The 15628-nt window shown below is 47.4% G+C and overlaps 1 protein-coding gene across 12 annotated transcripts in view; it reads right to left on the bottom strand.

The window, feature by feature from the left end:
- Window positions 1-14128, bottom strand: part of PDGFA (platelet derived growth factor subunit A) — a 38952-nt gene extending 24824 nt beyond the window's left edge. For 6 of the 12 annotated variants that reach the window (XR_013927374.1, XR_013927375.1, XM_080382446.1 and 3 more), the window contains exons 1-4: window positions 12350-13003; window positions 11751-11847; window positions 4359-4463; window positions 2038-2225 (exon numbers count right to left, since the gene is read on the bottom strand). Coding sequence is in view for 7 of the 12 variants with exons in the window: in XM_080382446.1 (XP_080238572.1) it covers window positions 2038-2225; window positions 4359-4463; window positions 11751-11847; window positions 12350-12862 (903 nt within the window). In the remaining 5 variants the exon portion in view is untranslated. Of the gene's footprint in view, window positions 1-2037; window positions 2226-4358; window positions 4464-11750; window positions 11848-12349; window positions 13004-13040 lie in introns of those variants that run through there. The other 6 variants (XR_013927376.1, XM_080382447.1, XR_013927373.1 and 3 more) reach the window with 5 other exon arrangements.
- Window positions 14129-15628: the final 1500 nt, after the last annotated feature.

Raw genomic sequence — 15628 nt, 5'->3', positions numbered from 1 at the left:
GACGGCTTTCCAGCCGCACTGCAGGAACAGCTGAGAAGGCTTTCCAAAACCGCTCCCCCCTACCTTTCCAGCGACCCTCACTCTGGGCCAGCTACTTAATGGCATGAGCAGACATTCAGCTCTGAACGTAGGATTGGCAAAAGGCTCATAAAACCATCAATTATATCAAAGCTGCAAGAGGATCTGACTCTGGAGGGCATAAATATGGATTCTGTTCAGAGATTTCTGGTGTGACAGTGGGGTCAGCCTACAACCTTTACAATGAACATCCTGTTCCTGCTTGACCTCTTGTCCTTTTTTTCCCTTCTACTTAATGACTGTTTGGAGCAGTCTTGGAGCTTGGAGGAAAAAAAAAAAATGTCCTCCAAAGCTGGCTGACGTATATTGATATTGTTGGTGGCAATATATTTACACAGCCACAAAAAGCAGCTGCTCAGATGAGCCTACTTTTAGCTTGCGTCCTACCAAAATGCAAATCTAAAAGCACTAAAACCGTATGAGCAGACCAAATGACAAACTTAAGATTTCTTTAAGGTGGTGGTACGCTGGGGAAGCAGCCCCAGCAATGACATCCTGCAAAGCTGCTGCCAGCTGTGGAGTTTGCAGCTTCTGGGGAACCCTCAGTGTCCCCATCAGCAGGGGATTTTGACAGCCAAACCTATGTCTCTCTCTAATTTTCCCCATCACTGCAGGGATAGGAAAAAAGCACAGGGTTGCAATGTCACACACAGGTACCAGTTCACAATACATGGCTCAACTCTTTGCAGGGCATCTCCAGCTGCTTTGTACATACTAGTTGCTACACAAGATTGACTGGAAGCTGTATCAAACCCAAAGGCAACAGCACTAGACATTATAACCCTGAGGGACTTCGCTGTTTAACTCCTAATCTGAATGGCTTCCAACTGCAGTGCTTCAACTTCTCCAGTTTGTTCTCAACCCTTGTATAATTACTGATCCCAGTTTTCTCATTTATGATTGTTTCTGCAAAGTGTATCCCACAAAGGAAGGGCAGCACACAAGTGTAAAGTAGAATTATTTTTGGAAAGACTGAGAGAATCTGTTCAGATGTTTCTCCAGCTTATTTTGGTGTGAAAACATTTTTCACATGTTCAGAAACATAAAAGAAAAAGAAAACCTGCTCAGATGTGTTTGTCTGTGTATGAAAAACAAGGAAATGGCTTAGATGCCTTATTTTGTGTTTAGGATGTACAGCACTATATTAACCACACCTTTCTCAATAAGAAAACCATTGCAAGTACAGCAATCAGTGTGTTGTGCTGGGTAATTCTGTTCCAGAATGTGTTTTGGGGTGGGTTTTTTTTTCAAATTCTGCTCTTAAAATACTCATGGCAACAAGAACTCAGAGTCTTAACAATATAAATGCTAAGTGTAAGTCTAATCTCCTACACGCAGATGTAGATCAACATTACTTGTTTAAATACTGATAAAAATTAGAACACAGTGAAGCCAAATGAACATAAGAAATATTTCACATAATATTTACTGGAAAATTGCAACAGGGATTTTGTCTAATGAGTAAATACAGCATGAAGCCGTTGAGTCTTCTATCCCTGGGGTAAGATAATTTAAAACACATTTTTTCAGATCAAAAGTGTTATGTTGTCAAATATAAAAGCCCAATTTAGGCTGCATAATATTTAATTAAGAAAACTGCATTCCATACTGTGATTTATTTTTTTTTTAAGTCCAATGCCCCTTGAGTCATTTTATCTTCTTAACTTTAAGATTTGTACTGTGCGAGATCATGGGAAAGACACAATCAACTTTATTTTCATTACAAAAGCAGAAAAACCTAAAGGGAATCCTGTGAAAATCAAGTCAATTCAAACCCAAGATTTTCCAATGATCACGGAACTTGAAAAGGCCATCTGCTCACTCAAAATGAAGGGGAGCATTGTATCTGATCCTGAGGCTATGAGGATGGGTAATAAAGATCCAGGTCAGACAGAACAACCACAAGAATACCTGGAGTTTTTAGAGCCTCTTACAGCTCTGCAGCCACAATTTGCTCACCTTAACACTTCTGTGATGTATCCGCGATGGCTGGCATTTCACGCTGCTGGTGTTGCAACAGCCAGTGCAACGTTTCACCTCCACGCAGGGCGGCCATATCAGGAAGTTGGCAGAGGTGGGATCAATTTGACTCCGAGGTATCTCATATATAACCGTCCGTGTTTTGCAGACAGCTGGGATGGCTTCCTCTGCAAACACAAATTCACACTTCCAGGTGAGCAGCTGCTCTCACCTCAGAGCACCCAGATACTTTACACCATTGATTTATGAGTGGCACCCTTAGCTGGTGGGTTGAGATGGTGTTCTCAGTTCCCATTGCTCACCGACAAGTCGGTGCTGAGTACTGCTTGCCTACCACTAAACTGTGCGTGCTACCCTAGGGAGAAGCTTGACTCACTCCCAAAAGCCCAGCCCTAAAGTGAGGATTTACAGTGGCCTGGCTCCCAACATAGCTCGGAGCACATACCATTAGATAAGACAATCCTGGCTGTTTAGAAGTGACAGCAAGCCAGGGGCTTCTCCAGATTAGATGATCCTCTAATACAGCCTCATAGCAACTGCGTAACAGCAGCTGTTACCACTGCACACACATATTATCACACAAACATGCAATACCTGGCAAACGCCACCACAGAAGTTGCACTGAGGATATTTATATCACATCCAAATTGACTGAGCTGGGAAACAACCTGCACCAGCTTGAAACTTTTGAGTCTTGCGTTTCCACTTCCAAAACCTTAACATCCCCATATCAGGAAGCCTGGTCTGTCTGCCATCCCAAAGGGTGACTGCCATTTTTTCTAAATGAAGTTATCCAAGCTTTGTACGCAGTGGGTTTTATTTGATGTGTTATTTCTTGAATGAGGTAAAACCACAAGAGTAGCATGACTGAAAAACCTGCAGCTAAACCAATACCCTGCTGGGCTCAGGTAAGGTGAGCTTGCAGACGACAGTTTCAGCCACATGAAGATCATAAAGAGTAGCTCTGTACTGCTGCATGATGCTGCCATGAAAAATCCAAACCATGTATCTTTCTCGACCTAGGGACTACCTAAGAGGTCAAGCTGATAATTCAAAATGGTCCAGACAATAATAGCAATGGCAGGGACAAGTTGTTTGATGAGAAGTTCTCCAAAGGCAGCTTGGATTTTTTTGCCTTGCAGTGGAAGCAGTGATAGCTTTGGGTTAGATGTGTCAGGGAACTGGAATACTGCCTACACTTCTTCAATTACTCCTGAAGTACAAGAAGTTCAGGCCTGGCCTGTGCCTGTAACATGAAAATCTAGGCTTAGTTTTGAAAGAGATGCATTTCAGTCAGCTAAGCAGAGGGAAAATATTCTCTATCCCCAGTGCCATGAACTCAAGAAAATTAACGGATCCAATACTCCAAGATAGCTGGCAACTCCTGCAAGTTATTGAGCATATCCAGTTCCCACTGACTTTTATGGGGAGGCATTCAACACCTTGCAGAGTAAGATGCCAAGTGTAGCAGACTGTTGCAGAACCGCTGTTCTCTAGAGGCATTCAATGTGACGAGCACGCTTGCCAATTCACACTGCAAATCCATGCTGACAGCATGCTGTGCTATCTACTGCACACCACCGTAGCTTAAAGTACACATATATTGACTCTGAATTAGCTGTAATAGGAGCGATCATGGATGTTTTCCACAGTCAAATGGAATGGTAAAACACTCAGATCTACTCAGATGAACAAGCACTGCATACAAACCCTACTCTAAAATTCATTAGCATCTCTTTAAATTTATATTTGGACTTTGTTGGATCACCATCATTATTGTTTAATAAGAACAAAATCCCTTGTAAACATGCCTGGTGCCCTACGCAATGATGGAAATCAGTGCCCCAGCATTTCTGCCAATGGCTTTTAATTTTTTGGATAAACTGTTTTTTCTTGTGAATAAAGAGTCAAGCTGTTTCCTTTTGTGGAGCTTCTGTACTGAAAACTCTACCAACTGTTGATGTTTTTTAAAGCACACTGCTGTAGTTGTTCCCCACACTATGAATTATACATTGAATATCACAGCATTTTCTAACCAAGGTCTAGCTTTCTAACATGCTGCAACAGGAAAGTGAATGTAAAGAATTTGTGCTTGTCTGTCTCCTATGGACATCCTCCAGAAGACAGCTTCTCAGGCAACGGCTCGTTTTGTTGAGCTCTTTTGTAAAAAGAACGGGAGAAACTAGAAATGGCCTTTTTCCTTTGTGCGTGTCACATTTTTCCAGTGAAATGTCCTGCTTGGCTGACCAAAAGCACCCCCTCTGTTTTTACTCCCCAAGTACAAATAGCTTGTTTCTTACCAATGCTTCTTTTTCTGCGAATGGGCACAGGACGGTTCTCTTGCACATGTTTAGCAGAATGAACACTGTAAGATCTCAAGTTTGCTTCTGAAACATCATCATATCCTAGAACAGGAAAACAAAATATTAAACCTCAGCTATATTATTCACACCAATGCCACTACGGTCTTGTTCCATACATATAAATCTGTGCTGTTCATATGCATAAGACCAAATCCTGCTGCAATCAGTCTAATGTAACTCCTGTCAATGCAATTGCAAAGGCATAAGGCAGGGAAGACATAGACATTAAAAGTCGTGTATAAGCATGCAGAATTTAATTCTAGTATCTGTTTTACTGAAAGCCCCCAGAAACTCTCTGTGACACAGAACCACATCCAAAGTAAAACAGTTGCATTTTTATGTGAAAGGCATAATACAGCTTTTCTTACTGAAAGGTGTAGAAATAAGAACAGTAACAGTTCACGTGAAACATTTCGTATAAGTCTCTTGAAGTTCTGGTACGAGGCTACAGTAGAAAATATGGTATTACACACCCAACAGCAACAATGCTGCCTCTGTAAATCTTCTCTTGCTTGGTTTTCAGGGCAGTACTAGGACAGAATCAAAAGCAAAAAGTAACTAGCATGGGTTTCCTTTTAGCCTCTCTGTTGCAGAACAAATCCCCTGTGAAGTATCCTAACCTTTGGAGGGGCATCTGAAGCTACTGCAAACTCTGGGACTGCATCCAGGCTTGTCTTGTTCCCTAAATAAGCCTACCACATGGGTTAAAGGGCCATGAGAAAAAGCAAAGACAGAAAACTTGGCATTTCATTTATCATAAAAAACAACAAAATAACTGCTCCAACTATTTCGTTTTGTTAAGTGAAGCAGTCCAGGTCGTGTCCCATGCAGTGGGGTTCTGAAAACGACAAGCACAATCTGCAAACAGGGGATCAGAAAGATGTAAGCAAACTGAGGACCTCCACACAGATTCCAGTACACCAAAACTAAGAGGTTTAGTACTCTGCTGCTTGGAGTGCCCTCTGTAACGTCACTGGAGAGTTTCAAGGTTTCACTGCTGGCTCCAAAGAAAACTGTGATGTGCACTAAAAAATGTAAATGACTATTACTCAGTACTCTATTACCCTCTCTACAAGCTACCAACATCCTACGCTCCTGTCTTCTCCACGGTCACCTTCCCTGCTTCCAGTTCGTTTTGTACATACAGTTGACCATGAGTCTGGAACTTGGTTTATTCTCAACTTTATTAGTAATACACATCATAAAGATCTGCTCTACAAAAAAACTCTTTCTCCTCCCTCAAGAAATCCTACCCTAAAAAGCTTGCAGCTTGTGATACCACCTGCAGAGCCTGGTAAGACATGAAGACAGTGGTATCTTCAGCACCTTAGAAACAGCTCTAACCCTCACAATTTATCTTCACTTCTTGGAAAAAACTATCGTAGAAGATGAAATGGAATGCCTGAGAGGTCATACCAGGAAGACCCACTGGTCCTGTCTATTTTTCTTATCAGCTGAACAGATCCTTGTCTGAAATAAGTCAGTGTGAAATACAGACTCCCAATTTACCCAAATAGGCTGGCTCCTATTTCCTATGTAGAGTGCTTTTTCCCATTGATTTTGATGGGAAATTTTGGAACCTAACTGATCAGCTGATAGTGGGCCTTATTTGCAGTCCTAGTGCTGTAATGTTAGCAATGACTAATGGATTTTATTTCTGCTTTTATTGTACCCCATGCTCCAGAAAACTCATCAGTAGAGTAAATAAAATAGCTTGCCTGAGATCCCACAGGAAGTTTGCAACTGGGCTGGGAAGCAGAGCCAGGTCTCCCACATCCCATTCCAATGGCACCAGGCCATCCACCTGACCCCAAACGGTGTTATGAAAAATGAGGATCCATTCTGTTGTTCCTCCAGCCCTCTTCTGCTTCCTAGCACTCAGCCACTCAACACCTCAATACTGACCTCCTTTTTGGCAGCTTCGAGTTGTCACAACTTCTCCCTCAATTTGAGGCAATGAAGTGATACTCTAAAGAAACCAGCATGAATTCTGCTCAGCATAAGATCCAACCTAGGCTCAGAGCAAGAAGCATCTCTATCCGCACGCAAACAGTGTTCAAAAAAGATTAAACACAAAACTAATGCCTCTAATCCGAACTGCTTGGTGGTCACAGACATCTCGTTGAAAAGAGAAACCGTCGATGATGCCAGCTGTACGGCAGGCCTGAGCCACGGGTCCTAATCCCACATTCAACACGCTGGCATAGCTCCCTTCTAACATGACTGACTTCTTGCTGTCTTGTTTAAAGAAACTGGTAAGACTAAAGGAATAGTATGATCAGCTAACCAATATGTTAAGCCATGTGCTTATATATAACTGCTCAACTCAGCTGCAATTAGCCATATTCTATCATCATGTTTATAAAGCAAAATGACATGTCGAGGAGCATGTGTTGCTTATAAGATGATTTCTAAGGTGAAGAAGGCCTCTGGCTCATACTGTATCTCACTGTCTCACTACATATCTTAGGCATGTATATCATTTTGTAAGTTCATGTCTCACTGTGGGGTTAAAAAAAAAAAAAGAGATCTACACAGCTAGCACAGCAGACTGAGAAACAAGTTCCAATCAAACCTGAATGCATTATGCAACACAAATGGTATTATTTCTATTGATACAGCATTGATGTGTTGGGTTTTTTTTAATAAACAGAATTATGGAGCACATGGCTGGAGCCCAAAGATAGTATAAAGGCACTTGGTGTCCCCCTGATCTCCACAGGCATTTGGAAGGAATTCCATTCCCCAGTGAAGTCAACGGGAAAAACACTGCACTTCAAGCAATCTTTAAGTCAACAGGAGTCTTGTCTCAGCAGTACTGAAAAATCAGAAAGTCAGCTTTGAAACCCACACTTGACTCTGGATATGCAGCCAGCAGACTTCCTTTTATTTCATTAAAACAATGATGGCTATGGTAATTACAAACAGAACTCTCTAGTCTAACTCTAAGAAGCCTGATACCCAATTTGTATCAGTTTTTCCCCCTTCTGTACTGATTTAGGAGCGCGAAGTTGCAGGATAAGGATAATCTCTTAGCAAAGGAAATGGGAGTTGATGGGTGCTTAGCGTCTCACAAAATGAGGCTTGGAGCAGAAAGCTTAGAAACGGGTGGTTCTTAGTTTAGAAATTGAACACTGCTTGTCACTAAGTGAAGATGGAGGATGCTGCACAAAGCCAGATTAATGCAGCTCTCTTTTAGCGTTTTAATAATAAAAAAATGCCTTTATGGCAGCCGATCAAGAAATTTCTCTGTAATCTTTTATGTACTGACAACATATCAATGATGGGTATAAAAACTCTTGCAATTAGCCTTGGTCAATCCATTAGTGTAGCTGAAATTGTTCTTTTTTGTCAGATTGGCATTTTTCCACTGGGTCATGGAATATAAATCAAAGAGTTCCTGCGACATTCTGCCAATATGTGATTACTCTTCTCACTAAATAAGCATGCGGAAAGCATCCCAAGACTATTGTTATTTTATATTTATCAATTTATACTTTTGCTATTGCCATCTCCTTCCCAAACAATTTTATGTGAGGCACAATCTCCAATATATGCAGTCTTAACACAAACCCTTCCAGATGCCACTTTGATGTGCATCCAAAAGGTATAGGTTGAAGACTTCTAGTACCAACAGCAGCAGTGTAGGAAATTCTCATTATCTCTTTTTTTTTTTTTTTTTTCAGGAATCCAATGTAAGGTACAATAAACTGAAACGGTCTGTCTTCAAATCGATCCTAGAGCCAGAAAGCCCAAGGCAACGTCAGTCTGTTTGTTTGATCTTCTTTCTGGCTGATGCAAAATATGCCCTTCTGACATCCAACTGCAGAGATGGATGTCACTAAGTTTTCAACTTTGATCTATTAAAGGAAATATAAGTAGCAGCCTGCAAGATCCTGTTTTGTTTAGTTTTTTTTTCCCCTTTACCTAGATGTGATCAACCAACTGTAAAGGAGGAGTATACCCTCTATCTGTCTCAGGAAAAACACAGGACACACACGGCAGATGCCCAACTCTCATCATGTTTACGAGGTGCAGGGAAAGCTAACACATTCCTTTGTAACATCCTTAATTTGAGCACCACGCCAAAAGCCACAAAGTCAACAGAAGATTTTCCAAGAGGTTGAGCTCTGCAGCAATCTAACACTTTTCCATGCAACTATACTGTTAATTTAGAACATCTCTCCACTTAAAAGCTGCTCTGCTAGCTCTTAATCACAGGCCGTTAAATTCACATGGCCTAAGGTGACCCTGTGGTTGATGCCCTTAAACCATGCAAAGAAGCAGGCTCAGCCCTGTATTTCCCCATGCAGGGAGGTGACTGGGGGAAAAATCTGTTCCCAGCGGGAGGCAAACATAATAGGTGATGAAATGAACTCTACCTCCCACAGGACAGATGGGAGAGGTGAAGCACGAGGAGAAAAACCACGCTGCTAAGCCAAAGAGAACTTCACAGGCGGAATATAGGAAATGCCCCCGTTTCGGTGATTTAGTCTGTTAGTAGTAAAACTGTACTCTGCACGCTACAGCTGCCTACTTCCTGGGATCGTGCATGCTTTCTGTTTTAAATAGGGTCAGACTCTGCTCTCCGTCATGCCAATGAAACTCTGTCGCCGACTATGGATCCCAATCACAGCAAATTAATGAGACCCTGTTTTCTGACATAAACAGAGAATTTTCATGTTGCCTTTACAGGGATTTCTCTTTGAATCGAACACGCAGCACTGGGCGCTGAAAAATTGGCCTGGATTTTTTTTTTAATACAATGATAAGCTCCATGTTGGGTTGTGTTTTTCTTTAAGTAATATGCCAGATGGTCTGGGGGTGTGGTTTCTAATTTTATGAAGGGGGTTATCAGTCATCTCTGCGCTACAATATAGAGACCAAATCTGTCAGAATAGAAGAAAAACCTGCCTACTCTGACTTACAGAACTTACTTTTCCAATTAAAAATATATGCTTTGCATTGCAGAAGAGAAAAATCACTGTTCTTCCTTCATTTTCCACAGATCCTGCCTCGTTACTCAGGAATATCAGACATTTTCTGCATGCATGCCTGATCCTGCAAACTCTTCTCCTACAAGATCATTCTTAATTCTCAAGTCCACCCACTGAGTTTAAACAGGGCTACTCACATGCAGAAGGACTGGCAATACGATGCACTAAACTGAGGGAGAAAATAATCACTGGAGTGTTTTTATTCTGAGCCTCAGTATATGCTATAGAATAGAAATGTAGCTACTGCACAAGCTCTCACTGAACTAGCCCTTCCCTAAATGCAATTGCATTTACCAGTGACAACTAGAAAACACTTGATTTGCTGATCTAACACTATATATAGTGAACAGGCCCAATCCTGTTTACTGAAGAAAACATGGTCATTTCAGTGTTCAATTAGTCACTCTGATAAACCCTTAGGAACTTCTCGTGACAGTGAAGACTGCAGGACTGTGCCCTGAAAACATTAACTGTGGGTAGTAAAGACCAGCTGCTCTCTATGAAGATCCAATCCTGCCTCTAGCTCAGAATAAACCTTAGCACGTGTGCAAAGGAGCACTCACATAAGCAAGAACAGGGTGAAAGGCTGAAAGTTTTGGTTTTATTTTATAATATTGCTTGAGTTCATGTCTTAAGGCATTACTGTTTCATGTTGAAATAGTAAAATATTTATGTGTCTTGTTTCTCTAATGCTTTCTAAACTGACAAATTGCACAAAAACAGCAAAATGAAACAGTAAACTTGTGGCTGACCACTTCAATTTTTGGGCATGCATCCTCTGGTTAGTATTTGCCACGTGGTAAATAATTATTTTCTGAAATAAATTTGTCTGCCACATCTACTAATTTATTCAGCTCCTGCCATTGCTCCACTTGTCTGCTTGATTCTCTTGCAATGGAGCCATGTGAACTTTTGCTCTCCTTCTAAGTGGTATTTAAAAATGAAGCATGTGCTTGTTACACTGGGGTATTTGAAAAAGTAATGTATTCGGGTAGCTACAGAATACCAACTCAAACGCAAAAGAAGCCTGCAGTATTTTAGAACGCTAGTGCTCAGATCCAGCCCTTCCGCAACAGCAGCCAAGCCTTCCACCGAGTTCACTGGGAAAAAGATTTTAGCAGTAGTGCACTTGTCTGGTCCAAAACACTCTTTGGTGGGGAAATATGTATTGCATACCCCGTCCCTGTTGTGAAAGCTTCTTTAATTGCAGTGATAAGCAATAAGAAGCACTGCTCTCCAAAAACTAAACCCATGCCAACAAATCTGGTAATTAGTAATTAGCCTCTCTGGTAAAGTATTGTGCAAGAGCGAAATATTCCATTTTCAGTGTAATGGGAAACCGTTTGCTCCTTCATCACATGAAAATTGAAAGCTATGTCTGTAAAATCTGTTCCTACTGCATTCCTGCCCATTAATACAGCACTATACAAAAAGCGGTGAGTTAAACTGTAGAAGGATCCTGCAACCCTGAATGAAGGTGATTGAACCTGGCACAGACTTTACAAAAATACACAGCATATGGTTTAAAAGGAGATGGCCCGGTACCAACGCCAGCAAGAACTCATTCATTTTTCTCCATGTTTGCTCTTCAGAACGATGCAGGTTTCCCTTGGGCACATCAAAGGTGCCGGGTTTATTCTCTCTCAACTACGGGAAGAAATCACCAGGAACAAAGTGCATCAAGTGAAACCAAATGATAAGAAACCCAGTAATCCAGTGCTTCTAGATCTGATTTACTGCTGCAATGATCTGTTTGAACTGCATGCTCTCACTACACCTATTTGCATGCCTAATGATGCAGAAAATAACCCTGCGCTATTTTCTTTTGGAAAAAAAGTGAATTTTTAAGGGTAAGCTTCATGTGCAGGTTCCTGTTTAAAATCAGCGCGGACAGTTTATTTTCCTTTTAATAAAGCCCAGCACTTGAAGAGACATTACTTCATTCATAAATATTGTTTCAAATATTTTAAATACCTCTAGGACAGTAGTTTAAAGATAATAGAGCAATGCAATACCAACAACAAACCTTATGGAAATTCTCCTCTGCTGAGAGACGGAGAGATCTGAAAACACAGAGGGTCACTAGGTCCCTCTCCACCCTGAACCCCCCGAAGTTTTAATTCCCGATCGGCCCCTTGGCCACCGCCTCCCTTCGAAAGGCAGCTCCCCTGCCCAGGGCAGCCTGGCTCCTGAGGCCGGGGCCCCGCACGGCTCTCGTCTCCCAGGCGAGACAGCCCGGGCCAGGGGCGTGCGCCGCGACCGCCCGCGGTGCCTCCCCCCCGGGGCGGCGGCGGCCGACGGCGCGGAAGGAAGGAGGACGGGACTAATTTACCTACGGAGTCAATCTCCAGGAGGCGCTGCAAGTCGCGGATGCTGTGGATCTCGCTGTGCGCCAGCCGCTCGATGAGCTCCTGCGGGATCTCGGCCTCCTTCAAAGACACACACACCGCGGGTCACCGCGCAGCCCCGCGCAGCGCACCCCACGCCCCTGCAGCACCGGGGATTCGGCGCTTCGGGGCTGGGAGCGCTGGGGTTTTGTGGAGGGTGCGGGGTGTTTGCTGGACGTGTTGGGACGAAGCAGGGGAAAAATACACGCACACACACACCCCGCTCCGCCGGGTGCTGGTGGAGCGCTCCCCGCTGCCTCCCGCCTGCGCGCCCGCGGGGGCTGCGCTCTGCCCGCCGCCAGCCGGACTGCGCCACGGCCCCCCGGGCGGCCACCCCCCCAGGCGGCCACCCCCCGGCCCGGCCTGGCCAGCGTGTGCCCGGCCGAGCTGCGCCTCCGCGCCCCGAGCCCCGCTCGATGGCCGGAGCCCGCGCCGGGCAGCTGGCTGCTGGAGTTTGCCCAAGCGGGCGCGGAGTCCACCGCGGGCGCGGGCTCCCCCGGCCCGGGGAGGAGAAGGTCCGCGACCCACGGGGCCACCGCCATACCAGCAGCGCCCACGTCGCGGCTCCCAGCGCCAAGCAGACCCGGTCCCGGGAAAAGTTACGGTCGCCGTGCAGCGCCGAGCACCGCGCTCGCCCCGGCCAGGACCACCTGTAGCAACCCCGAGAGGCGGCTCCGCGCCCCGCTCCGACCCAGCGGCCGTGTGCGGGCGGGCGGGCTGGCTGCCGCCCCTCGCCCGCTCCGAGCCGGGCGGGCTTCGAAAACCGGGGACGGACGGGCTCTTCTGGGAGCCCGGGCAGGCAACCAACTTCTGCCCGCGGCACTAACGGTGCCCGCGGTCGGCTGCGTGCAGCGCCGTGCGCCGCGGGGGCGGCCGCTGCCGGGCGGCTCCGCGCACCGCGCTGCCTGCGAACAGCCGCAGCCCGTTCGCACCCGCGGGGCGCGAATATGTGTATATATATATGTGTGTGTGTGTCTCTGTGTGTGTGTGTGTATTTGTAAGGGCTGCCAGCAGCCCCGGAGCGGAATGCACGGTCATTCTCCTTCGCCTCTGGCATGCATGAAATGGCAACTTGCCTCCTGCCTCGGCCGCGCAGGGGCTGGGGCAGGGCGAGCGCTGCCGGCGAGGCCGGGGCACGGAGATGCCCGCGGAGCCCAGGTGGGCAGCCCGCTCCCCCGCGCCCTCCGCCGCGGCGCACCCCGGGGACCGGGAACGGGGAAGCCGCTCTCACCTACCTCGGAGAAGGTAAAGGACAGGTAGCCAAAACCTATCAGCAAAACGCAAGCCCAGGTCCTCATCGCGGTCTAGTGCACTTTAGACACGGAGGGAAGGCAACGCTGATGGAGAGGAGCTGCAGGCCGGCTCCTGCCGCGCAGAAATTCAGTACCATCCCTCAGGGGAAAGGCAGCGGGGTGGCTCGGGGGTCCTCCGCATCCAGGGTGGGTCGGGGCTGCCTCGGGGCGGCGGTGGTTTAATTACGGCGCTGCCGCTGTTTGTATGTTCCCCTCGCTACGGGAGCGTGGCTGCTCTCCTTTCTGCTGCTCTCGCTCGCTCCTCTTGGCTCTTAGGACTAGACCAGCCGGTACTTCTGCATATTTGCTTAGATCAGACCAAAGTGAAACCCAAGGAGTCGATCCGGAGCGCAGCCGAAACGCCCATCACCTGTCTGGGGCGGCTGGCCCCCCTCGCGGCGGGCGGCGCTGGGGCCCGCCTCCCCCCGCCGCCGCGGCCTCCCGCTCCGCGCCGGGACCGACCGGGGGCTCGCTCGGGCTGCCGGCTGCTCCCCCGCCCGCTATGCTGCCCCTCCACCCTCTCCCCCTTTCTCAAAAAGGAAAAAAAAATCTTTATTGATACGGATCGAAATGTTTCTCTTGCTGAGAACGGTCCCGCTTCCCTCCCCGGCTGGGGTGAGGTTAAAAATAATAATTAATTACGAATAATAGCAGTGATAAATCGGAGCAATATTGCAAGATCTCGCGGGCTGCCTTGGTGCAGTTCCTTCTCCACTTTGCACGGGAGAAAAAGAGAGGAGGAGGAAGGAAAAAAAAAAAAATATATATATATATGTGTATATATATATATGCGCAAGAAGGTTTAAATCCCAAGGGGATCGGAGACGAACTGCAACTCCTGGCGGAGGGAGGACTCCCGGGCTCGCTCCGAAGCGGTGGCCTGTCTGGAGCGTGGCTCCGGCGAGGAGCAGCATATACCGCTCCCTCCTGCCATGCGCCTCCCCCGGCCCTCCTCTCGGTACTCCCGGCACCAAACCCACAAACAACAAGTAGTGGGGGTGCCGCCAGCTGCAGCGCCTGCTCGCAGGGCGAAAGGGGCTCTGCCCACATGGAAGGGGGGAAAAAAGGGGGGGGGGGGGGGAAGGAGCCGGAGAAGGGCCGGGGGGGGGCCGGGAGAGAGCGGGGCAGGCTGCCCGCCACCCCGGCCCTCTGCGGCACCGGGGCGGGGGAGCGGGGAAGGGCCGGGCGCTGCTGCGCAACAGCCGCCGCGGAACCTTACGGGATCCACCTTGTGCCCCTGCCTTTTATATAAGGCGGAAGAGATCGCCATGACCGCGGAGGGTTTGGGTGTTTTTTTTAATCGTTTGGGGTTTTTTTATTATTATTTTTTTGCGGAGGGGGGGGGGCGGCCTTTTGCCGAAAGGGAGGGGCAGAGTGGAGGGGGGTTGGGGGGGGAGGGAACGTAGCTTCGCTGCTGTTGCAACGCAGCCCTCATTGCGAAGGACACCCCCCCCCCTTTAAGAAACACGAAAGCAACCCCCCCAAAAAAAATTAAAAAGCTTCGGGGGGGGGGGGGGGGGCGCGGTGCGGGCGGGGGGCAGCCGGTGTCCTCCGCCCTGCGGCACCTGGCTACGGCATGCGCGGGTGCGGGGCTCCCCGCCGCGGCCGCGGAGACGCTGCGCCCCGGGGCTCCGCCGCAGCCGGCCCCGGCCCCCCCGCAGGCAGCCCCGGCCCCTCCGCAGCCGGCCCCGGCCCCCCGCAGGCAGCCCGCTGAGCGCCGGGTCCGGGCGGCGGCGGCTCGCTCCCCCTTCGCATCCTCCCTCCCCGCCGCCCCGGCGAGAAGATGCCCCCGTTTCCCCGGCGCAGATTGGCACAAGGTGCCTGCTGCACCCTGACATCTCCCTGAACTCATTGTGATTTAAATAACAGCCCTTTCTCATCTAAACAAAGCATCTTAATAGCAGATGCAAAGAATTCAGCTCATCTGAAAATCCAATAGCATTTAAGTGGATTAACTGCAATAACACAACTGAGGAGTGATACTATCCTTCATGGAAGACAATAGACTGTAAATGCACAGCCAGGGAGACTTATCCTTTCATCTCTGAATTTCCTTCAGCATTTCAAAAGCGAATGCTTTCTAGAAGCCCTGAAGGGGTTTGCACGCTACTGGCTTGGACATGCTTCTAGGAAACAACCTGTGCTTTAATGGGCACTTTGCAATTGCATAGAAGTTCCCACCAAAACAGAAGTGGCCTTTCAAGTACGTTTAATTCTCTCTCGTGATGTCATGTAGGCTTACAGGGTGGTCTCCAGGACCACAAGAGTGGGGTGGGGGGGAAAGGTGGGGGTTGAAAAGAGGGAGAAAGGAAAGAGATGTAAAAGATTTGGAAGCACTTTAAAAAGGAGAATGCCTTTTTTTTTTTTTTTTTTTAAGGCAGAAAATGCTGAGCCAGTGTGGAGCCGTTCTCAAATGCCTCCTGACATTAAAAAAAATGATCCGAGTGGCACACTGCTGCAGCCCCGTCCACGCAGGCTGCGCTGGCAAGCAGCAGGGCAAGCAGGAGGCAGCCCAGGGCAAGTCGTGCTGG

This window comes from Falco punctatus (assembly GCF_963210335.1).
Source record: "Falco punctatus genome assembly, chromosome: 4".
In the NCBI taxonomy this organism is placed as follows: domain Eukaryota; kingdom Metazoa; phylum Chordata; class Aves; order Falconiformes; family Falconidae; genus Falco; species Falco punctatus.
This window is presented reverse-complemented; position numbering and strand designations above follow the sequence as displayed.